Genomic DNA, 26064 nt, shown 5'->3' on the forward strand with positions numbered 1-26064 from the left:
CAGATGAAAGGAAGAAAAATAGGGTCAAAATTCGTACTTGTAACTTGCAGGTTTTTTCTTTGGCTAAGTCCACACACAAATCTTTTTTACACACACACAAATCTTTTTTTACACACACACACAAATCTTTTTTTACACATACAAAGTTTTTTTACACACACACAAATTCTTTTTACACATACAAATCCTGATTTACAAGTTCAAAATATTTATGACCACATTTTGAGCCCATACAAATGTTCTGCAGACGAGTCCATGCGCTCACAACAAAGCTCAGTGTGGACGACGCTGTGCACGCTCCAATGCTGATTGGTTAGAAAGTGGGCGGGAACAGGGAAGAGAGCGACAGCAGTGTTCAGCACAAACACGAAGGATCAAAGAAGAAGAACATGACAAGCTCAGATGGAGGCTGCAGTGGACACTTTTCATTGTTTTAACATTCGCTTTCACTTCAGCTTCACCAACAACAGCACAAGCAGAGCAGCCCACTGACTGCGTGGCCGTGACGGCGCCCCCTGGTGACTCTAAACCACTACAACATGTAGACGGCCGTCTGCTGCTCATTTCTTTGCCACCATCACAGGAGCTCTTTATCCTGTTCTACACTCTCATTGGTTCTTTGTGTGCTTGTTTTTTAGAACAGTAGTCATTGTGATTGTTCAAAGAAGACAGTCAGCTGTGACTAAATGTAGCTCCTACAGCAGTGATTGGAATAACTACTGAAGCTAATCCAGTATCAAAGCTCAGGAATCAGCAGCTCCCACCTCGTTTTCTTTGAACAACTATTTTTAGCTGCTGTGTTTTTGTGTTTCTGCGGACCTCAGACATCCTGCTGCTCTGGAGAACTGAAGCTCTAAAGGCTTCAGCCTTTATCTCCAAGAAACAAAGCTGATCATGGAGACCCAGCAGGTCAGCTGATCTGTGGACAGCACCAGCATCTTTAAGTAAGTCTGAGAGGTGAGCAGTCTTTGGAAGCCTTTACTGTCTGATAGTCTCAGAGCAGGATTTGGATCATTATTTGGCTTTTCTTCTATTATTATGTTTAGTTTCTGCTTCACAGATATTCTCTGAGATGTTCTCTGAAATGTTTCCCACTGTTGGACAAACTTTCACAGTTTCTTCATAAAGGAGATCTCCTGTGCAGTCATTCTGTGATAATATGTTAAACACTGAATTATGATTCATATCTGAATGTACTGACTGTTAATTATTGATGAGAACATAATCAGTAAATATAAATATGTTTGAGTTTGGCTTTGATGAATCAGAATAAAAGTAATAAAATAATGATTTTAGAGACAGGCCTAACTCAGGCCAGCTGACAGCCTGTGTACAAACAGACTTCAGCCATATGAGAGTGAGTGTGAGTGAATGAGAGCACACACAGGACACTCTGATCTCTGAATGTGTGTGACGCAGTGAAAAAGAGGATTGTACTGGATATACTGTGACTGACAAACAGAGTTTAAAGAGAAAGGTGTTTGGATTAAAATGGATTATGCTAAAGTGAACGTGCTAATGAAATCTGAACTGACTGAAATGTGAAGTGAAGATAATTCAGATGTAAAAGAGAGAGAAACTGATAATAAGGTGGGGCTGGAGATCAGTGAAGGGCATGTAAACACCTGATTGGTTGAGTAGATATCAGATCGACAGTTTCACAGTTTTCCCTGTGGATTATAACTTTAAGAAGATGTAACATTCATCAAGGAATCCTGCTCTCCGGATTATTTCCATGAACACTGATCTGGATCACATCTACAGTGCTGGAAGTGCCCGTCTCACCACCAACCTCTCTGTGCACATTCACTTTTCAACCCTTTGTGAGACACTAAAGGTGTAAATCTGAGTATTTATCTATGTTAGTCCGAACACCTCTAATAGGTTTGTTTAGTCTTTCCAAGTCATATCTTCCCTTAGATCTGCGGTCCAGGCTCCTAAAATCATCCTAGTTTAACAAACACTACAATGTAGAGGAGAGCTGCACTAACAGGTGTGACTGATGAGATCTGACCTGCAAGGATACTCATGTTTATGTGTATCAGGACAAGCAGGGAAGACCTGGACATCAACTCTGTCAGGCTGCCTGAGTCCTCTCACCCACATCAGCTCATCAACCCTAAACAGGAACGAGCAGCTCATTTCAAAATAAAAGGTTGGAATTGTAAAGAAAACAAACAGAGCTCATAAACTGAAACTGATTTCATTTTTTCAGCTGGAACATTTTAGTTGTTCCTTTTTCAATACATACATAATTATATTTACAGTAAGTCTTATCAATCCCCTTTTCCCTGCCAGTCACCGCCAATGTTCCCTCTAATGTTTCATGTGTCTGAGCGAACACACAAACTCCCTGAGCGTCCCTTGGACCTCTGTGAGCAACAGCAGACGTGTGCACTGTGGTCACGCCAGCATCTTATCCATCCAAGTTACATGGTTTATTAAAGTAATCAAATTACAGCATTTACATTTATGTTAGACTACTTTTAATTAACTGCTTTAGCCCACTTACAATGAAAATTAAAAACAACCTTGTTCATGACCTGTAGCATGTTAACACTATTGGAAGTAAAAATAACTTGAACTCCAATTTTGAAAACACAACTTTATTTTTTCTATTTTTATAAAGCTCTGACTTGTATTATGAGTCTGTGGTCTGGGAGAGAGTCTGTAACTCTGTCTGCAACATACAGGATATAATGACCAATGTTGGGCAATTAATTATATAGTTACTTCTTCAAAAAAGTAACTGAGTTTTGCAAACAACAAAGTTTGTTGCAATAAATACTGAATACTATCGTTGTTATAAACAACAATACTATTCAGGAAGAAAACCAAACATTGCAGATATTTTATCATAGCTCAGGTTTTACGTGGTCGATCAACACAATTTAAAAACTGGTATAAAGTCCACACTTTTTCCCTCAGTTGCTCCGTCTGTCCTGCTCACATCTCCAATGGTTGTACACGTTGTCATTAACGTGGCTTCACCTCATCATCAGCCACTTTGCTCATAAGGACGCTGTCATAGCCTGTCAGCGACGTTGATTAGCTGCGTATATACGAATGTGAATCGCGTGATTGGCTGGACTATCGGATAAGGTGGCATCGTTCTAATCCCATATGGGAGCAGCCAGTCACTGACTAACACTGCAAAACAGAATTGTTGAAGATTTAATTTTTATTTCAATTGAGATTTGATTTTTTTGTGTGCAACACAGATTTTCTGTGTGCAGAGACCGTGCCAGCAGCGCGCAGTTGCACGAGCGCAGCTTATTGGGAACATTGGGCACCACCACAGTTCACTTCAACAAGACTTTACTTCAGATTTGTTTTCATGTTTTGATCCAGTGATGAGAGCCGTTTCCCCCATGTCCAGTCCTTGTACTAAGCTAGGCTAAACATGTCCAGGGCCTGTCTCTGTGCAGCTTTTAATCTGATGTTAATAAGGTAGAAATGGAGGAAGAAGAAAATGACTTCATCAATCAACATGCAGCTACCAACCCAAATGGTGAGGTGGTGGTTAGTTATTACTGTTGTTTATGATCCCCTACATTATCCTACATTCAAATATATTCTCCAGCTACAATAGTGTTTGTGTTCCTAAAAGGATTTCATGAATGTGTTATTGTTCATGTCACATCTGTATGAAACAAAGTGGAAGTGAGGTTTATCCTTCATGATCACAAACTGTTCCTGCATGTAAACCTGAGATCTGTGTGGAGCAGCTGACCTGCACAATGTGCTCAACACAAACATTATTTACCATCAGTTACTGTGTGACTGAACCACGTGGGTGTATGAAACATCGCTTTCAGTTTTAATAGCACATGGCAACATTCAGACGTGAATCTATACAGTAACACTTTGATTTGTTACAGTGAGGAGACTGTTGAAGGAACGATGAGGGGAAACTGTAACAGCAGCAACAGAAACCAGGAGACAAAGCTGAGGTCTGGGTTCCTCTATGCTACACACAGCCTCCTGCTCCTGGACTTTAGTAAACACATAAATGTCTGCAAGTACACTTACTTCAGAAACTCTATTAAACTCATTACAAGTTTACTTCAGCTTTAAATTACTCACAACATCAGCACACATGAGTAAACAAAGTAACTCACAGCTACTGTTCAAGTTTAGTCATCTTTAATACAAATATACCTCATTATTATGAATCTCACAGCTACCTGCTCATTGAACTGAACAATAATTCTGTTTGACCATTAAAACAAAATATGTGACTGTAAAAAATGTTCAGACAGTAATTAAGAATCTCCTAAGCAATCCAAAGATAAAGAAAAGTTCACCTGCCAATTCTATAAAGCTTGGTTGTTTGTACAATAATATCATTTAATGATATGTTTGGATCCTGACCTGAGAGTTTCCAGTGTACAATGTGGACTCTGCAGTGCAGCAGACAGAAGCTTCACTCCTGAATCCCGCAGGTCATTGTTACTCAGGTCCAGCTCTTTCAGACTAGAGGACTGGGAGTTGAGAACTGAGGACAGAGCATCACAGCTTCTCTCTGAGAGGTTACAGCCACTCAGTCTGGAAGAAAACAAACAAACAATTAAATCAGTCAAATGAAACATTTTTAATGCCAGCATGCAATACAATTATTGGTTAACTAAATAGCTTCATTAAAACACAACTCTTCTTCTATAGCAGCACTTACTCCTTGTAAGCTCCACCTGATCCACCTTCTGAGTCAGAAGACATGAAAACAAACTGTAAATCTAGTAGAAACATGATTGGAAATCTTCTCAGATCCATTTGTACATTTAGAGCCTGATCCTGAAATATAGCAGCACGGACATTCACAGCAGCAAAGGGTTCTTGCTGATCTGAGCTGGCTTGGCCCTGGCTTATTGAAGATTAAAGAAAGCGGAATCAGCTGTTCAAACCCCCACAAGGCTGCCCGCTGTGACTGAAACAATGGGACGGGTCGTGACTTCTCAAAATGGGCTCATTGAACGCAGCACGGATAAGATCTTGAAGAAGCTCATGGCGGTCGTGAGTTCTCAGACTTTGCTCTTTGAGCGCAAAACTGATAACCTCTCGGAGAAGCTCGTGGCTCTCCAACGGGAGATTGAGAGACGAGTGACGGACTGTTAGATCAGCTGTGAAATTGACATGCAGTTGTTCGCACCAAAGAAAGCCACCATCATCTCATGCGGCTAACATACCGGCGCGAGCTGTGGTCTCAAGGCTGGAGCTGAACAAATCTCACCCTGATAACAGACGGTGTTTAGACTGTTCCTTCCCATCCTAAGCATGCTTATCCCCTCCCGGTGCAGACGGTGGGTCGAGGGGACCAGCGCAAATGCTGCAGGCCCGGGTGCGCTGTCTACACCGGCTGTCTCTCACCTTTTACCCATCCCTGTTGCTTGTCATGTGTTTCTATGGTGCATTAAGAGTTTTCGTGTGCTCTGCGCTAAGGTCATTTTTTTTGTCTGTTCTCAAACTGATCTCCCTGTTGGAGCTCAGTCTGGGAGGAGTTCTTTTTTCTCCTCATCTTTCCTGATGTTGTGCATTTTCTGCTGTTCGGTTCCGGGTCGCTGCTCTAGCGGCTGACCGGCCAGCTACCTAGCCTGACCCGTCTCCCCAATGTGATGTTTGTGTATTGTATGTATGGTTGGAAAGCTCAGTATCCTAATTGCCCCTTGAAAATAAATACAGTGTTCTGAATCTGAATCTGAAAAGATTACAGAAGACGACTCTGTTCAGTAAATATTACGCTCATGCTGTCACGAAATACCAAAGGTAGGTAAAACTCTGGTTGTTGCAGCCATCCAGTATGACATGCTTTGTACTGTCCTGCTGCAGTTTGTGACACCTGGTTGATGAGTTGTGAAGGATGATGAAACAAACACTTCACTCAATGTTTTTCTTCTAAACTGGATGTAATTTGGGCAGCCGATAGTTTTTCTTAATCTATCCCAGCTGCAAATAGGAACACAACAAATAAATAACTTTACCCACTTGGATCCTTATCATTCAAGATTGTGAAAAGATTCTCTACTCAGAGAATACTGGAGATTTTAGATGAGAGAGATGGAAGATGATGAAGGGGAAGAGTTTTCAGAACTTGAGGCCTTTTGTTTTCACTGTATAGGACAAAGAAGACAGGAAGGGAGGGAGAAGTGAGGAGAATAACACACAGGAAATGGTCTTGGGCAGACTCAAACCAGGCCCTGGAGTCACGACTCTAACCTTCAGTGCATGGGTCACCTGCTCAGCCAGGTAAGCTACAGCAGTCAGCAGTGTGTGAGTTAATTTGAAGACAATGATGACTATAAGTCAGGTAAAAAAAATACTATCATCAACCAACAAGGGGAAAACAGTGAGCTTGAATGGCCAAGCTTTGACCAAGGGTGGCTCACTCCTCGGTCTTCTTGCACAAGGAGTGAACCACCCTGCATGGCCATCAATGTGGTGCAACCAAGGCCATCATACAGTACAGGCCATCCAAGCTGATTTTAACTTTTCCTCCCAGATACCACCTTAGAAATCATCTAGATTAGGATATGTTGGCTGTTCTAGATCCAATCACAACAAACAGAGAGCTGTTGTGTGTCCAAGGTGAACAGGAAGAATATATACATGCATAAAGTCAATAAAGTCCGAAGGTTTGCTTTAGACTGTGCTGCAGTTTATCATCAAAGACAAACAGGCACCATGCTGCCAACAAATGGCATCAAGTCTGACTTGAAGTTTTTTGTTCTTTTTTTTTAAAATCAAGATTAAATTTTATAGCAACCACAGCAGAGATGACCAGGGAAGGTGTGCTTGAGGGGATATAGCTACAACAGCTGGTTTCAGACTGAAGATGAACTGAGGTGCTGCACCCAAGTCTGCAGGTTCAGGGAGGGACAAACATCTGCTGCAACCAGATTGGAGTGAGAGGAGAGAGCAGGCCAACAACAACAAAGAAACAACAAACACACTGTGGAAGACCGAAGCAGAGTTTAGTTTAAAGTGGAACTAAGGATGTTTCTCTGGCTGCCAGGATTCACTGAGTAATCCAAATGCTTTCTTTAATGCAGGACCCACCATGCATGTAAAAGCAAGTGTTTCACCAACATTTGTGACTAAAATAGACCTGCAGTAGAAATGTATCTAGGAGCATGCATGTGAATATAAAGTATCACAACATCAGGCACATGCAGCCTAAGTGTTTAAACAAAGACTGATAACATAACAGCAGCAGTGATGATCAGAGTTTATGGTGAATCCAGCGTCTCGAGTTCTGGAGGCATCAAAGAGGTCACAGTTGTATTGGAGAAATCCCAAAACTTTAGGATACAAATTCATACAGAGACAGAAAACCTGGTGAAATAAATTACTGACACAGTTGGATGTTAAAAGTAAAGACATGAGTACAAATGTACTCACAGAGCTTTGTTGGAGGCTTTGACCACTGGCAGCAGCCTCAGAAGAGCCTCCTCTGAAGCAGAGTATTTCTTCAGGTCAAACACATCCAGATCTTCTTCTGATGACAGTAAGATGAAGACCAGAGCTGACCACTGAGCAGGAGACAGTTTATCTGTGGAGAGACGTCCTGATCTCAGGGACTGTTGAATCTCCTCCACTAGAGAACGATCATTCAGTTCATTCAGACAGTGGATCAGATTGATGCTTTTCTCTGCAGACAGATCCTCACTGAGCTTCTCCTTGATGTACTGGACTGTTTTCTTATTGGTCAGTGAGCTACTTCCTGTCTGTGTCAGCAGACCTTGTAGGAGAGTCTGATTGGTCTGCAGGGAAAGACCCAGGAGGAAGCGGAGGAACAAGTCCAGGTGTCCATTTGGACTCTGCAAGGCCTTGTTCACAGCACTCTGGTGGAGAGATGGTTTAAACCACCAGGAGGTTGTCTGTTGTTCTTCCAGCAGATTGAGTCCAGAGTTGATGAAGGTCAGATGGACATGAAGAGCAGCCAGAAACTCCTGAACACTCAGATGGATGAAGCAGAACACCTTGTCCTGGTACAGTCCACTTTCCTCTTTAAAGATCTGTGTGAACACTCCTGAGTACACTGAGGCTGCTCTGATATCGATGCCACACTCTGTCAGGTCTGATTCATAGAAGATCAGGTTTCCTTTCTGCAGCTGATCAAAAGCCAGTTTTCCCAGAGACTCAATCATCTTCTTGCTCTCTGGGCTCCAGTGTGGATCTGTTGCAGGTCCTCCATCATACTTGACCTTCTTCACTTTGGCCTGAACCACCAGGAAGTGGATGTACATTTCAGTCAGGGTCTTGGGCAGTTGTCCTCCCTCTCTGGTTTTCAGGACACGCTCCAGAACTGTAGTAGTGATCCAGCAGAAGACTGGGATGTGGCACATGATGTGGAGGCTTCGTGATGTCTTGATGTGGGAGATGATCCTGCTGGCCTGCTCCTCATCTCTGAATCGGTTCCTAAAGTACTCCTCCTTCTGTGGGTCAGTGAACCCCCTGACCTCTGTCACCCTGTGAACATACTCAGGGGGGATCTGGTCTGCTGCTGCAGGTCGTGTGGTTATCCAGACGTGAGCAGAGGGAAGAAGATTCCCCCGGATCAGGCTTGTGAGAAGTACATCAACTGTGGTGGGCATCGTAACATCAGTCACAGTTTTGTGGAAGTCCAGAGGAAGTCGACACTCATCCAGACCATCAAAGATGAACACAACCTGGAAGTCTTCAAAGCTGTAGATTCCTGCTTCTTTGGTTTCAGTAAAGAAGTGATGAACAAGTCCCACCAAGCTGAACTTTTCCTCTTTCAGCACATTCAGCTCTCTGAAAGTGAATGGAAATATGAACTGGATGTCCTGGTTGGCTTTGTCTTCAGCCCAGTCCCGGCTGTATTTCTGTGTTAAGACTGTTTTCCCAATGCCAGCCACTCCCTTTGTCAGCACTGATCTGATTGGTTCATCTCTTCCAGGTGTGTCTTTAAAGATGTCTTCTTGTCTGATGGTTGTTTCTGGTCCGTCTGGTTTCCTGGATGCTGTTTCAATCTGTCTGACCTCATGTTCATCATTGACCTCTGCAGTCCCTCCCTCTGTGATGTAGAGCTCTGTGTAGATCTGATTCAGAAGGGTTGGTTTTCCTGCTTTAGCGATGCCCTCAAACACACGCTGGAACTTCTTCTTCAGCTTAGACTTAAGTTTAGGCTGACACTTCTGAAGAGCATCTGAATCAAAAAAAGGAAAAAAGAAGGAAAAATACAAATCTGGTCTGAAGGAGCTATCTGACGTACTTTGTCCTTTGTTGAGCCTATCATACGTTTTAGTTTTTAATATACTTATTCTACCAGAAAACCAGAAAAAAGGGGCTACAGGAATTCCTAAATGTAATTCCTGAAAACAGCCACATTAAATGTTTTGAACCTACACATCTGTATTGCTTTGCAGCTTTTCATATGTACCTGATGCCAACATGTGCAGGCTAAACAGGTTTCTGCTTTCTGTGCCTCTTCTCCAAACTTTGTCACCAAAAATAACAACACTGCTATGTTATTTAAATAAGCATCTGAGAGAGATTCAGTAATTCACATTTAATTCTTGTCGTAAATTACAATGGCGAAAGATAATGTAAACCCTTTCTGGCCACACTAAACATGTTCCTTCTCGTTTGGCTCTTGGCGAAGGCAGTCGCACTTTTCTCCTCTTCTCCTTCCCCTTATCTTCCCTGCTTAGCCTCTTGTGTCTTTGTCTTGTCTCATGTGTATTTCACTTCCCTGGAACACTCTCCCACAGTCTGTGTCTAAAAACCTAAAAGAGAATTATGGATTTGATCAACTGGTCTCTGAATGCTATTGACACCCTTTTCTCAACGAGTTGTCTGGGCTCGGGAGAGCCCGAGTGCCCTGGAGGGACTTTCCCTGCCGGATACACGATGGACGAGTGGCAGACATGGAGGATCGTGTGCCTGGCGGGACTGTCGATCGAGGACGCTGAAGATATGTACCTATTCGGAACCATGATAACAGGGTTCTTGCTGATCGGAGCTGGCTTGGCCCTGGTTTATCGGAGAATTAAGAAAGCGGAACCGGCTGTTCAAACCCCCACAAGGCTGCCCGCTGGGATTGAAAGGATGGGACGAGGTGCGGCTTCTCAGAAAGGGCTCAGTGAATGCAGCATGGTTAAGAGCTTGGAGGCGCTAACGGCTGCAGTGAAGGCTCAGAATAACACCTCTGAGTGTATATTGGATTACATCAAGGAAGAATCCACTCGGAACAACACCTTGGGGCGGAAGCTGGATTACATCGCGGATCAGTTGGCTGCGGTCGTGAAGTCTCAGAATCTGCTCTGTGAGCAAAAGCCTGAAAAGACCACAGAATTGAAGGTAAATAACATAATTGAGAGGCTCGCAGCTATCCAGCGGGAGATTGAGAGACCAGTGTCGGTGTCGGAGTGTTAAAAACAGCTTGAAATTCTCATGAGTTGTTTGTAAAAGAAAAATCACAAATCATATAATGCGGCTACCCCTTCGGCGCCAGCTGTGGGCTCAAGGCCTGAGCTGAACAAAAACTCCCTGATAACGACTGTGTTGAGTCTGTTCCTTCCCATTCCATGCAAGGCCACCTGGGTTGGCTGGTAGACTGTTTACTTAGCCTGATAGGGCGGAGGACACTGTCTCAGCTGAACTATGGACACGCACACACATACATTTACACTGATAAGCACTCACACATCCCCCCTCCCCTTCCAATGCCTTCGATGCTTGTTGCCTCCTGGGAACACGAGGCGGGTCTGGGCCCACGCTGGAGAGTCGGCGCAGTGGCAGGATGGCTGCTGTGTTGCCTGGGATTACTCCTTATCCCCTAACCAACCTTGTTGTTGGTCACGTGCTCTATAATGTTGTACTGTGGACATTTATGTGCTTTCTGTGCAGAGGAGTTTTTTTGTTTCCTGTTCTCATGCTGTCCTCTATAGCCCAGCATGAGCAGAGGTCTCTTTTTTCCCCTTGTACTTTCCCATTGTAGTGTAGATTTCAGTGTTTTTTCTATAATGCAACGTTCTCTGACTTGTATCCCCATGTGATGTCTGTGTTGTGTGTGTATGGTCGGGGGGCGGGTTCATTCCACTGCAGGGCAACCTGACACTGCAGGTGATGAATAAAATTTGAACTTGAACTTGATTATATAAAAATGTGGCATTTAAGTCAAATGACTCATGCTTTTCTTCTTTAAGGCAATCAGTTTGCATGGTTTTTAAAAGTAAAGAACACTTGTGTTTAATTAAATACAGCTCACATTAGATCTAAGTAGTTTCACACGTTTATGATGTCCATGTAGTTTAGAAAATACATTTGCAGGCATGTAACAAATCCAAACATTCGTCGTAGAATGACGTTCTTGCCCTCTCCTTTTTCTTACAGTGAATTCTGAGGTTTCACTTTCACATCTCAACAAACTGCAAGGTGACCATTTTTATTCATGGTATATGATACATGACCTCACCTTGTTGAGCAGATGGATCAGAGTATAAACGTAGCTGAGAGGAAAGAGAAGGATCTTTGATCTGAAGATGTTTGATTGTTATCTTGCATGCTTTGTCTCCTTTTTTCCTCACTGTGTCGATCAAGCTGCGTGCCTTATCTGCTCTGGCTAGGTTCTTCTCCAGTATCGATTCTTTCTCCAACTCATTTAAGACAGTGTCACATACGAGGGCCTCAAGCAGCTGTGTGAGGATTTCTGTTGTTACCCTCCAGACAAAGGCTGACCGCACCCTGGCAAGCTCCTCCTCTACAGAAACAAGAAAGAGACATAAACATGGTTCTCAGTCGACATCATGTGAAAAATATTCTAACTTTGTTGAATTAACACTTCATCATCTCATCAACAAATACTGAATTTTAGGATGTGTGGGGTTAAAATTATGCCAGCTTAAAATGAAACTGAAGAAAAAATTGAAACTGAAAAATAATATTGTAACCGATACACAGATGATCTGTATTGCTATACAGACGGGCAGGTATACAGGTATACTATGAACAAATATACATATATAAAGATGAAGCACTGTGAGGTAAACAGATCTACAGAGTGCTATGAAAATATCTACAGTAGTGGAAGCGTAGCTCTCTGAACAGACTATAACAGTGTAGGCACTATAACAGAGACTACACCATGTCAGTGTCCTAAAACTACAGCAGTAACCAACGTGGTGAATGTTGATAATGAAAGGATCATGGTCACTGGGAGGAGGAGTGTAGAAGGGTTAGGTGAGTGTGGATGGAAAGGCTCAGCGGGGACTGAGTTCAGTAGGGTGACAGCTGTGGGGAAGAAGCTGTTCCTAAACCTGCTGGTTTTAGTCTGAAGGCTCCTGTAGCGCCTCCTGGAGGGGAGGAGGAGCTGGAAGAGTTTATTGGCAGTATGAGAGGAGTCCGAGAATGATGCATACTCGGCGTAGACATCTCTTCTTGCGGACATCCTCAATGCCAGGAAGTGGAATCCCTGTGATGTGTTGGGCGCTGCAGTGCCTTGCGGTCAGCAGCAGAGCAGTTCCCACACCAGACTGTGACACAGTTGGTCAGGATGCTCTCTATCACACAGCGGTGGAAGTTGATTCTTCTTCAGTATCCTAAAGAAAAAGAGGCCCTGATGGGCCTTCTTGACCAGGCTGGAGGTGTTAGTTGACCAGGACAGATTCTCAGAGATGTGGATCCCCAAGAACTTGAAGCTGGAGACCCGTCCAAGGATGGAGTTGGATGCATACTAAGGTCTGCAGTCATAGAGGAACGGGCTCAGCACACAGCCCTGTGGAGTGCCAGTGTGAGTGTGACAGTGGTAGAGCTGTTATGGCCTGACCTAACATGCTGAGGTCTGTTGGTCAGAAAGTCCATGAGCCATGATCCAGGTACAGATGGAGTTGTTGAGTCCAAGATCCACACGTTTGGTGATCAGCTTGGAGGGAAGAACTGTACTGAATGCTGAGCTGAAGTCAACTAACAGTATTTTTGCATGAGTACTCTTGTTGTCCAGGTGTGAGAGTACACAGTGAAGAGCTGTGGATACAGCATCCTCTGTACTCCATTGATTTGAGACAAATTGGTGAGGATCCAGTGTGGGGGGCAAGCATGCCCTGTAATGCATCAGGGCCAGCAGCTTTTTGAGCTTTGCTTTGTGTAATGTTATAAATACTTGGATAATCCTCAGAGTCTCTGGACTTTTACTTAGAGATATTATATTCAGTCCTGTGGATAGTTATATATTTAAAAATATATTATCCTCTATGGTTACTCTGGTATAAATGACTCTGAATCACTTTATGGTAAATAACACACTATTGGCAAAAATAAAAAACTGTGAAAGAATTCCAGATGACAAGTCTGTAGTTCGACATACAAGTGACGACCTTTGACCTTCATCAGTTTTTATTTAATTGTGTCAGAGAAACTCAAACGTGCTCTTCATGCAGCTGAGTACATTCAGTGTTTAAAACGGAAGCTGTGCAGGTCTGAGATCAGCAGCTTTGTGAAACACCAAGCTGAGGTCCTGTTAATGCTGATATATAGTGACACAGTTACATTTCAATTTAATTCAATTTTATTCATATAGCGCCAAATCACAACAACAGTCACCTGAAGGTGCTTTATATTGTACAGTAGATCGTACAATAACAGATACAGAGAAAAACCCAACATTCATATGATACATGGGTGATTAATCCTTTTGACTTTGTTTTTATCAATAAAACAGCTGCAGCTTTCACTACAGCACATGTGGTGCTTTAACCTTTGTACTGTTTGCATCAGTTCATTCTGCAGTTAACATGTGAACATGTTGGATGATCTGTCTGCTGTCACTGGGTGGTGCTGAGGTCTGAATCTGAGGGCAGCTCCTGTAATCACAAAGAGAACTGAACCATCACAAACTGAAATATAAAGTTTATCTCAAATCTGAAATAGAGCTGATCCTTCTGTCCTCACACACCCAGGATCTGAAGTTCTTCTCTTACATTTCTTTAGTTCTTCAGCTCTGCTCACATATGAGCTGTTTATTTCTTAAAGCCGTATATACCAACAGATTTTCCAATATAATGTTAACCTTTGAGTTGTTGGTGCTTTGTGAATGTGAATCTGCATACATGAGCAGACGGAGCAGGTTTCAGTCCTGGTTCAGTCTGCTGCTGCACCGTGGTCACCAACATACAGAGGTATCATAACAAATATTAATGCTTTTTTCCCTCTCAAAGGATGTAAGCTGTACTGCACATGTAACTTTGTGAACTTACCTCAATAAGAATGATTCAGACTGTTTTATTTAACCTGAATATTTGAAACAAACTTAGTAAAAACAATACACAGAGTCAGTGCTAAAAATGTAATCCGAGGAAAAATGAAACACACATTTTAACTTAAGCTGCCAAGCAGAAGTATTTGGTTTGAGTACATAAATATTAGGCTTTGCTATTTAATCTGTAATTAATGATTAATGAGGGGTTACTGAAGTGCAAGCCTTTTTTAAAATATGTGTTAATATCCTTACAGATGTGGCAAAAGAGTGAAAACATGCTGCTGTTTGCACATATTGAATAATCAGCTCTGCACAGGAGCTGCAGCAGAGTGCAGCCTGTTGCTCTTACAGTGTAATACTCATAATAAAAGTACAGTAACTGTGGTTAGTTACTGACTGAGCAGCCCGGTGCGTTTCTGCTCATTTCGTTCACCTGCACGGGTTAGCTAAACAAACTTTACAAAACAAGTTTTGCCGATAGCCGAGTGCCCATCTTAGCTAGCTAGCTAAGGATGTTAGCTACAGATTAGCTTACAAACACCTTTCACTTACCAAAAATATTGTGGCGGCTCTCAGGTCCTTCTGTCAGGCAGACACTGAAGAACACCTGAGTCTGTCAGTTTGAAACAGTCGGTAAACGCTGGACCTCCTCTCAGCGTCCCCGCTCTATGTGCCGTTCAGAGAACGCAAGTTTCTTCATGACTGCGGCTGCTGCAGATATTAGGTCGTCCATGATTTCTACAGTCACTGGTCAGCAATATAATGTGCGCAAACATATGTGGCTCATATATGTGGCTCTGAAGCCCCGCCCCTCAAGCGCACCCTCAGATGCCGAAGCAGTGCCAACTAATTGAAGCTGAAAAAATAACTGTACGTGGAAAAAAACGATGTAAGTGTGAAAACCACATGAACAGTGAGTTTTTCTTTAAATTTCTATATTTATGTTTTTTCACTATCATTTCACTTTCAATACATTTGTTTCAGTTTCAATATTTCTTCAGTTTCATTTTAAGGTGGCATCGTTTTAACCTCATATGTGGGTTCAAAGTACAAAAAAGTCCAGTTGTTTCTCTGCCAAACTCCTTAGACTGGAAGTTCTCATGTTATATTAATGTCCCACAGAAAGATTAAGGCAAAGATTAGGACAGGTTACAACTCGTGAATTTCATGTACTTGTCACAGTTACAAAAAAGAATCTGCCTGAAGTCTATACATCCATACGTCTCATCATACAAAGCACTGATCTCCTACCTGCTGATGGAGCTGCTTTGGCTGGCTGTTCTTTAGGTTCTTCCATCATCTTTCTATAAAAACACGAGAAGATGATTTTACCAAAAGAAACAGTGAACACAGTCTGGGTGTCACATCATATGAATTTGTGTCATGGTTTAGTGTACGGGCCACACACACTGAAACTGATCTGTGTGAAAGAACACATCGATGACATGTGAATGTAGTGATAACCTCATCATAATAGAGGTTTTTACTTTTTCACATATTTGTTCAGTATAATGATTAAATAATCTGACAATACAAACCTAAAATACTTTGTTCCCTGTCTGCGACTTTGTGCGTCTCTGCTGTTAGTGCTTACAGGAAGTTTTAAACTTAAAATCCTTCCCCACATATGTGACTGTGGTCTCTGGGGCCATTATCCTGAAACACTGGGGCTCAGCCCTGAAAGCTTTGCTATCTTCACCTGATAACAGCAGCTGTTTAAAGTTATTGAGTTTGACAGGGAAGTGAATGTAAATGTGAGACACTGTGTGCTCACAGCTAAAGGCTGCAGTCAGCTGTGTCAGAGCGTCCAATGATCCTTTAATAAACACTCAGAGCTCCATGTTGATGAAGCTGTCATGTGTGAGCTTGTGAGGCTCCTTTAAACTGGCTCTGCTCTGTCAGATGCTCACCTCTTCTTCACTGTTTCATCAATCTGCTGCACTCTTCATCTCCTCCTCTCTCTCTGCTGTCCTGTTTAAAAAAAACAAACAAATCAGCGTTAGCCAATCAAACTCTGTGCAGATGCTGCAGCTACAGCTGATATGTCATTCAGCTGTTCATCAATCAGCTTCTGCTGCTGTTTATTCGGCTCTTACTCTGAACACGTGCAGATCTAGGAAGATTTTCTTGGGGTGTCAAAATCAAAGCGTTTGTTTTTTCAAACACACGTGCAGGTGTTTATATCACATATGGTTTAAATGATTCAAATGCAGTAAGTATACATGTTTCATATATCGTCTATAACTGAATTATGTTCTGTAGCCTACATAATGAAACACTTTAGTTGCATAAAACGTGAATTTTGATTTTATGTACTGTATATGTCACAGCATCGCAGTGTGGATGTGGAGAAGAGAGGACCCAAACGCAGGACTCACAGGTGGTGAAGGCTGGTGTTTATGACAGAATGACAGAGCCTGAGATGGATGACTGACTGGAAGACCAGCTGAACAGAAACGACACATGTAGGACTGACAAAGACACTGAACTGGAGGACACTCAGGACTTACACAGGCTAATGATAATGATCAGGGTTCATATGCCTTTTTCAGGGTCAAATTCAAGCACTTCTTAAGCACTTTCAAGGTCCCTTTTCAAACTTTTCCAGCACATCCCTCCCTCACCGCCAAAAAAAAATGCATGTTTCAATTCACATCACCTCAGTAAGACCATGTGAAAGTTAAGACAAATCATCCTAGGTGAACTTAAACACCTTTGTTCCCTTTTTGTTAAGAAATAGAAAAACACTCCACACAAAAATACTGCAAAAGGAAACTGTTGCCTTATATAAAGAGTGTATAAACTCAAAATGCACATGTCACTTAAAAATTAAGATGTGAACAAATCAACTTGTTAGATATTCTTCTCCTGTTGAAAAAACCCCCAAAAAGAAATAAATAAGTCTTCTCATCAGATATTGATGCTTCTTTCCTGTGTGACAGAAAATAGGAGACAGATGTTTGTTTGTTTTTTAAGTTAATTCCCAATAAAGCTGTTTTACTGCTAACTACATTGCTGTCTGTATTATTGCTGAAGTCCTAAACGATCACCTTTAAAGTAGAGCTGGGCGATATGAGATTTTTTCATATCACGATATGTTTTTTTCATTTCAGGCGATAACGATATCTATCACGATATAAGCCAAATAACTATATTTGTAAGATTTAAATGTGCCGTTGCTCACAAGTAAAATGTGAAATAATCAGCAGCTTGTTTTTATTTAAATATTTATTTCCCATAATAAGTTCAACAGGGTAGATGTACTTAAGGAACATGAGACTTTTTCAGATAAATAAAGGCAAATATTGCAAACTACACAAAAGGCAGCCGCTAAAGCGTTTAAGTTTCAAAATAGAACAAACGAAACAGACTAAATTGTCGATTCCACTTAGAAACAAAATATTAATTCTAAAAATAAATCTTAGTTTGTTTTACAGAAGAACAGACAAAACTGACTAACTTTTGTCAATATCAAATAAACTGAGAACTAAAAGGAAATTCTCAATCTCTCCTTGTTGTATAGCTTAGCTTTTCAAACAGTTTTAACAGTTACTTTAGTCTGACAAAAGCCGAATGACGAATTAGCGCTTCCAGTCAGAGACTGAGGCTACGTCCACACGTACACGGGTATTTTTGAAAACGGAGATTTTCCGTTTTCGTTTAAAAAAATAATCCCGTCCACACATAAAGGCAGAAATGAAGGAAAACGCTGCTATGAACATGCCAAAGCAGCAGGTGGCGCTAGATTCCTAACCGTGCAGAAATGTTGGCCAATCAGAAGTCTAGAAGCCTCGGTGGGAAAAAGTAAACAAAGCTGGGGCATAGAAGCAGAACCGAGTCGTATGTGTGGAGGGACAGTAACTGTGTGTATATGTAAGCATTTAAACACTGCAGAGAGTAGAATTAACAGTATTGTAGAAATTCATTTCACCGAAACAATAACGTGGCGCACAGTGTGACGCATGCACCAGTTTATTGTATTTCCAGACTTGCTTTCGGCACATTTACAGTGCACGCTACTCTGTTTTTTGTCAGACTTGAAATAGCCGAAATACCTTCACACTACGGAACTTCTATGGCTCTTCCGTTCGACAATCTCTCCGGCATTGGAACCATCATCTGTTTTCTCTTCGGTCACACTCGGTTGATTTTTCTAGCCGGCACACTCATTTCCTCCATTACCTGCTGGCTGCTTCCCAAACAAACACACGTGCGGCTACTTAATTTGGATTGGCTGACCTTTTTTTTTTTTTTTTTTTTAAGAGGACAAGAGCGGCGAGGTCTATCGCAATAGTTTAATTTTTCTATCGAGAAAAAGTTATATCGCGATACATATCGTTATCGTTCTATCGCCCAGCTCTACCTAGAAACCAGGTCAATGTGTCTGTGGGTTCAGTCATCCAGGTCATGTGATCTAAGGAGCTTGGAGAGAAAAGAGACGTCTTTAAGTTTCTGGAAGACGTTTCATCCAAGAAGCTTCTTCAGCTCTAAAACCAAACGGTGGAGAGTCCCAGATATTTAAACCTGAGAGGGAAAGAAAGCATGTCGCTGACCCACCACTGATGTTATTTCAAGGAGGAAACTGAGAGCCTTTGCACCAGGAGCACAAACATCAGCTCCAGCAATGATCCACTGATGTGTTTTTATTCCATGTATGAATGTTGTTATTGACAGAGATGACGTTTGTGTGTCAGTGATGCAGTGACTGTTGTTGTTACCTGTACAGGCTGGTTAGACTCTATGAAACAGATCATACAGATCTCTGCATGTTAGAAGAGACTATTAAAGGTCATGAATGAGACAAAGGCAGGGAGGCGTCCTTTACAGCTAAACAGCAGAGTGAGAGAACAGCCAGCACCTCTACATTTATCACATTATACAGCACATGTATGATACTGACAGGGATGAGAAGAATTTAGTGATTCTGATCCCATCATTGATATTACTTATTGATTCTCAGTAGCTCTGCTCTGACAGTCACCACCATCACTGAGCAGCATATCAAAGACATTTGTGCACATTAACTGCATGTTGTGGCTCAAATGTTTGTGCATGTTGGAGGCATTTCCTCTTTGTTGTGATCAGTGTTGGTCATTACTCAAAACAGTCATTATTACACATATTACACAGAACACTTTGATTAAAAGTAATGGAGTACGTTACTTCATTACTCCTCATAACATTACTTTGATGTTAAAATGAACAAATGAGCATGTAACAACATAAAGCTGAGGTACAGCCCCACACACCAACACAGATCCTGATGAGGTCACGTGATGTTTCTCTGAGTGTTTATGAACACAAATCAAAGATGAAACAGCACAAAGACACTTCAAAGTGATTCTACTGTAGAAACATGAACAGGTAGAAACCTGCAGCCTGACTGCTCATCACTTTGTTACCTGTTCAAGTTCAGCAGCAGCAGCTCACTTTATCACGGTGCTGGTCTGGGGTCAGTGTTTACTCAGCTTTAACTAGTGATGTGACGTTCTGTATCGAGGCTTCGAAGCGTGTGTCGAGTAATGGAGGGGGCGTTTCCGCGAAGCGCGTATCGAGGCTTGCTTCATTTATGGGAGGAGCTGAAAATGATGACGTCCGAAGCCTCGCTGCCCGGCTGTACCACGTGACTGGTTCAGGAAGCGGTTCGAACTTTGCCGCGAGCTATGACAGCGATATAAACCCCTCAGACAAAATGTGGGCGTTTGATGGAGAGTTGCGGTTAGTGAGAGTTAGAGACAGTTTAGAAAAAAAAAATCGCCTACGACCTGCCACAGTGGAGAAACTGTTTCTTTTTAACAAAAACCAATGATGTGTCCCCTAAACACTAATCACTGTCCTTGCCTCAATGTTACAAAAGCACAACCACTGTCCACACCTCACCTCACAGTATATGATCATTTCCATTTTAGGCATTTCCAAATAATCATGTTCCATACTGCCAGTATAAATATACACAGTACACTGCATCACTACAATATACATGTTTTACACACTCCTTCTGTTGTTGACATTTACAGGCTGTGTGCAAAAAGGCCACACTCTTCAAATTCATGCCAACTAATATTTTTACGTCCAGTAGGTGTCCTACTAGAGCAAATGAAGCTTCAAGAAGCTTCGCGTTGGGGTGAACCAATTGGATGAAAAGCTTCAGTGCTTCATGAGGCTTCATCTGCCCATCACTAGCTTTAACCTCACTCTGGGTTCTTGGCTAGCCTAGCTTTAGCTTAGTGTTAGCATGCTGTGTGCTAGCTTAGCGTCAGAGCTCTGCAGGTGTCTCGTGTGTAAATATTAATCACAGTGACAGTAAAGGAGGTAAAGGGCTGTGACGTCATCACGTACGCTGCGTCCTCTGTGGGCTCTGAGTGAACTCAAAGTACAAACTACAAGTACACAAACACGAACGTAGCTCAGAGTGGCGGACACACTCGGCCTCGTTGGTCCAGCTGTGAGTCCGTTACCGTGAACTATGGAGCGGCAGATTTGTGCTGAACTAAGCTGCACACAGCTGATGTTAGCCAGGAAACATTACACACTGACTTTAATGGAGAGACCGGAAATACAAACACACACAGTTTGTTGTGTGAAGAAATCAAACACGAGCTGAACAAACAGTAAAGTTCCTAAAGACAAACTGTTAAAGGAGGAAACAAAGCAAACTTACAGTTTCTTCACACACCAACAACAAGCTCCACTCCACGAAGTTCAGGAAGTGAAAGAAAACTTTGAGCAGGAAGGAAACACCCAAAGAGACGTTTGAGGACAATCAGGAGCATTGGAACACTGTGCTGCGTTCAGTTGCACCTCGGAAACTCCAAACCTCTGGCAGGCTGTGATTTATTTCTGCTGGTTTTCCTGTTTGAAGCACAAACATCCGTCATCAATTTGTTGTTGTTCTTCCTGCAGCGTTTAAATATTTCAGCACTGAACTGATGTTTCTTCAAAGCTCATTTCAACCTGTTGAAGTCATGAATGAAAGTGCAGACTGAGAGTGGATCACATGATGTTTGAGGTGTGTCATGTGACATGTTCAGTATTGTCACACATGTCTAGATTGTCCCTGATATCATAACTGCTCAAACACTGATGATTATATTTGAAGAATTATTCCTGATGGCAGCAAAGTTTGAATGGAGCTCTCTGTCTGTGCTGATTTGTCGCCCTCTGGAGGTCAAAGCACAAACTGCATGATGTCACTGTAACCACCACAGTGACAGGAAGTGTTTTTATGACTGAAACACTGAAATGATGCTAACGGCTGTCGTTAGGCTCACTGACAGCAGTGCTGATGTGTTCATGTCAAACACTGGCTCAGGTCAGACTCCTTCATCCTTCTCCAGCGTGAGGCCGCCCTCAGACCCACAGGAGCTCTGACCTTTGACCTCCTGACCCTAACCATTTTAGTCTTGTTGCATCTTTAAATGCAAATCCTGTGAAATGGTCAGGGGCGGCTCTAGAGAAATTTTCTTAGGGTGGCAAAATCAAAGCCTTTTCCCCCCAAACACATATGCAGGTGGTTACATGTGGTTAAAATGATTCAAATGCAGTAAGTATGCACGTTTTTCATATAAATATAGTCTATAACTTAATTATTGTCTGTACCCACATGATTACACACTTTAGTTACATGAAACATGTGAGTTTTGATGCTATGTACTGTACAGCCTGTATATTAAATACATATGTAGCCCAATAAGTATAAACTCCAGAAAGCTACACAACATGGGGCGCTTCATTTACAAACACAAGTCTAACTTAAGTTTCACTGTTTTTGTTAGAAAACTGTCACATTGTTGCAGCTTAAATGACACAAAATGTCAGAAATCTGCACTGTCATGAACAAACATGTAAACCTCATTTTTCATGATTTGTTGGATTCACCCTCTGAGGTCTGAAACACAACCGGACATTTGTGACTCCTTTGAGTTTACGTTTGTATTTCACCCTCAGATTGTTTCATTTTATTTTTTCCTCCTCTTGCTTTGTTTGGTATCTTTTCAGCTCAACTGAATTTAGTTGTTTTTTCACTGACATACTGCATTAGTATTACTATTACTATTAATGTAACTATTACTGATCTGAAATCACACAAAGAACCTAAAATCCTAGCAGTATTTTTTACTGTAAAAAAACCACAGACGTGTTGGGTAAATGTTTATAACTTGAAATGCAAATATAAATTGTACATTTTGTAAACAGATACAACTATTTATCTAAAAATGCAGCCAATACACCTGCTGTTTTTTCATTTTCTACAACCATTTAAAATAGCACTCACCTTCCTTCATTTCCACAGTGTAACATCCACCCACCTGTGTAAAATCAGAAATTCCCATGGTGTTGTTCAAAATGTGCTCTGACACAATCATGAGCATCACTTGCTGCTGAAAACAAGAAGAAAGCCAGTCCTGCTATGGGCTGAACCATTTGTTAATGTGGAGGGGGGGACACTATGGAATATATCCAGTTCTAGCATTTATATTCACTGCTGACTGTAACTACGCTCAAACTGTTAAACTTATTTTAATAAACAACACTGTCATATGCAAAACTGGGGTGGCACTTGGGGTGGCAAGGGATCATTTTAGGGTGGCACTTGGGGTGGCAAGGGATCATTTTAGGGTGGCACTTGCCACCCCATGCCACCCTTCTAGATCCGCCCCTGCTGATGAAGCCAACAGGTTCGCTTCATTTGCAAAAAGCAGATATGAGTTTCTGAGGCCACAGTCTTCTGTGGCAGAAGGGGAATCAGGGGAAGCCCTGGAGGAGTCCACCACCCACCAGAAACAGGTCTGAGCTCTCACTGCAGTGGTAAAGGGGCTACACAGCCCACATGAGGCTGAGGGATGCAGCCTTCTGTCAGACTGTCACTAACACAGAGAAACACCCGTGTACACTCATACTCATGGGCACATACACCAATCAACCTAACCCCACTAACTGCTCGTCTTTGGACTGTGGGAGCCAGAGAACCCAGAGAGGACCCAGACATGGGGAGAGCATGCAAACAGCTTAGATGTTGGATTTGAACCCAGAACCTTCTTGCTGTCAGGAAACAGTGCCAACCACTTTTCCACTGTGCTGCCTGTTTGACTCTGATACACCCATTTTTGAGCTCTTAAAAACAGCCCTCCACACAACAGAGACAAACCATAAAGGACTTTGTGGCTTGTAGCAACCGAAGAAAGTTTAAGGTGCAAAATAAAGAGGTTGAAAGGAAAGTAATAAAGATGTAATTATAACAGTAATGTTGGCTGTGTATCACGTGTGGCATGTCATTGTGGGGCTGGCCTCTGTTGGGATTGAGAATATGTGATGGCGGGGGCAGGGTTGGTTACTGGGGTTTATCCTGATCTCCTGTTTAGTGGAACTGTGCTCCTTTGAATCCACAGCACTAACCTGGCACACACACATAAAATGCATCATTGCTACAGAGCACAGCAGGACTCATTATGAGTGGTGGGGCAGGCTGGATGGTGTTGAGGAGTCGTATCGCAGTGACATTGGCTCCTCTGCTTCACTCTCTCCTGCCCCACTAATGCAACTCACTAATCCCTCTGTCCCCTTTAGGTGGGGCTCACGCTGACAAGATAAAATAAGCTGCACGACTGGTGGGTGGGGGCTGTGCTGTCAGCCCCCCTGGGTCTGCTCCTCTGTGATCCTCAGTGGGCCAGTATGCCTCTCCTGGTAGCTCCATGGGGGATGGTGTGGTGGGTTGGTGGGTGCCATGGCGACTATGTGCGGACTTCACATTTTTGTCTGCTGTGACAGCTCCTTGATCTGGGCGGGGCCAGTGGGGTGTGGGTAGGTCCTTTGTGGGGCTTTGGACGTTGCCTGAATATTGTCAGGCAGCTGGGTGCTGTGCCTCGACCCTTTCTTCCTTTGCATTTGTGGTTTGGTGCCATAAATGCACAACATAGAAGAGCCACCTCGACGGGACAACACTCAGCGGTTCATCTGTCTCTCTTCCACAGCATGTCTTTATCCTGTCTTCCTTCTCTCACCCCAACCAATCACAGCAGATGGCCCCGCCCCTCCCTGAGCCTGGTTCTGCTGGAGGTTTCTTCCTGTTAAAAGGGAGTTTTTCCTTCCCACTGTCGCCAAAGTGCTGCTCATAGGGGGTCATATTGTTGGGTTTTTCTCTGTATGTATTATTGTACGAGCTACCTTACAGTATAAAGCACCTTGAGACGACTGCTGTTGTGATTTGGTGCTGTGTAAATAAAACTGAGTTGAATTAAGAAACAACTCTTAGATTCCTCACATGATTCTCCTGTATTCCTACGGGACGCCAAGGTAATATAACATGGAAGTGTGTCGCAGTGCCTGGTGGCCACATGTTACCCATAAACTGTCAACCTGACCGTACTGTAGCTACGTCCAAAGACTAGTTAAAGATTAAAGCTTTTTGGGGGGTTAAATCTGACATAAATAAAGAAAGAATAACATTAAAGTCGATTCTTTTGATCACTGTGGTTCTACTTTGAGGATATGATGTGTAAAAACCCTCAGTTGTGGCTGGTGGATCTCACATTCCTGGTCTTTGTAATTCCAGTTCAATGAAGCCTCATTTTCACCTTTTTCCAGGTAAATTTTCCCAACTGTTCTAATGTCCATGCTGTGGCATTGTCCCATCATTTGTATTTCCTGTTAATGGATTTTTAATATGGTCTGGGAAATTACTATATATGAGTAACTTCCTGTTGTATTGCAGCTTAAGGCCATTGTCACTGAAATAAAGCCCGAGTTGTAATAGTTTGCATCCAGAACGAGGAAAAGGAAGAAACCCAAACACTGCTCAGTGGATGAGTCCGTCCTGGAATAAATACCAGGACAAAACTAAAAAGAAGAGCTTGTTTCCTCGAAGCAACAACAGAAAGCTCTTTGTCTCTACAGATGTTTCTGGGAAACACGTTAACAATATTTAAACATTTGTTCTTAATAAACGTTTTTACTTAATGATGCTTTATGATATTTCTATCTGACCTAATGCAGCAGCGTATCCACATGAACTCTGCAGTGTTTCTACCCAGAGGCCACCGTGGTCCTTCTTTACTAATGCTGAGGGTTTTCTCCCAGCCGTGATAGCCTTTGACAGGTAAACTGAGTCATTCCAGCCCAGTGCAAAAATAACCTCCCTGTCTGCTCTTAACTTCACGCATCGATGCTAAAACGTTGCATAACTGAACCTGCAGACTGTGATCCTGTAGCTGTCGAGGAGAGGGCTTGATGCCGTCCATCTTCTGCTCAATTAACAACGCCTGCAACCTTTTGAGCCTTGGTCCTGCTACAGTCACAAATATAACATCATCACTCTTTATTTGATCCACTACACTGCTGTCATTTCTCTGTTATGGCCCCACAAGGTCACTGAATCAACCCCACAGCATCACGTACAAGTTTTCAAAGTGGTGTTCTAATCTGCTTCGAGCTTTCATCATTTTAGCCAGCCCCTCCGATCTTCTCCAGGTAAACACTACAAAGAAAGAGTTCAGTCTGAATAAAACATCTTGTGCATGTCACACGATACAGCATCCACAGCAGTATACACTGCAAACAGCAGAAGCTCTTCCTTCTTAGCCTTCAGTCCAGCAGTGATGATCTCCTCCTGCTTTTGGTTCAGATCACCTTTCTCCTGAAAATCTGAGCTGGGCTTGACAAACCCTCAGCTCAGCGTGATATAAAGGTAGCTCTTCTAGTGTATTTGCCATCTCCTGAGCTCTCATTGTTACCATCTCACATTCTTCTCCAATCCATGGTTAGGGTGCTGCTCATAGGGGGTCATATGATTGTTGGGTTCTTCTCTGTACCTATGAAGCGCCTTGAGGCGACTTTTGTTGTGATTTGGCGCT

The 26064-nt window shown here is 42.5% G+C and overlaps 1 protein-coding gene across 3 annotated transcripts; it reads left to right on the forward strand.

Moving 5' to 3' along the window:
• Positions 1 to 9730: 9730 nt before the first annotated feature.
• LOC147337057 (uncharacterized) lies at positions 9731 to 17509 on the forward strand. 3 transcript variants are annotated; one of them, XM_086287235.1, is made up of 2 exons: positions 9747 to 10320; positions 16546 to 17509. In XM_086287235.1, exons 1-2 carry the CDS (start codon positions 9760 to 9762, stop codon positions 16600 to 16602), a joined length of 618 nt encoding a protein of 205 aa, XP_086143361.1. In that variant the 5' UTR covers positions 9747 to 9759; the 3' UTR covers positions 16603 to 17509. The 3 variants fall into 3 exon arrangements, with proteins under 3 accessions (XP_086143364.1, XP_086143361.1, XP_086143362.1); XM_086287236.1 differs by lacking the exon at positions 16546 to 17509 and adding an exon at positions 11356 to 11395; XM_086287238.1 differs by lacking the exon at positions 16546 to 17509 and having other exon boundaries at positions 9731 to 11328.
• The last annotated feature ends 8555 nt before the right edge of the window (positions 17510 to 26064 follow it).

Source organism: Aulonocara sp. 'chitande type north' Nkhata Bay, linkage group LG3 (assembly GCF_057382095.1).
Source record: "Aulonocara sp. 'chitande type north' Nkhata Bay isolate Kocher_YH1m ecotype deep benthic linkage group LG3, A_spYH_male_GT1.1, whole genome shotgun sequence".
NCBI lineage: Eukaryota > Metazoa > Chordata > Actinopteri > Cichliformes > Cichlidae > Aulonocara > Aulonocara sp. 'chitande type north' Nkhata Bay.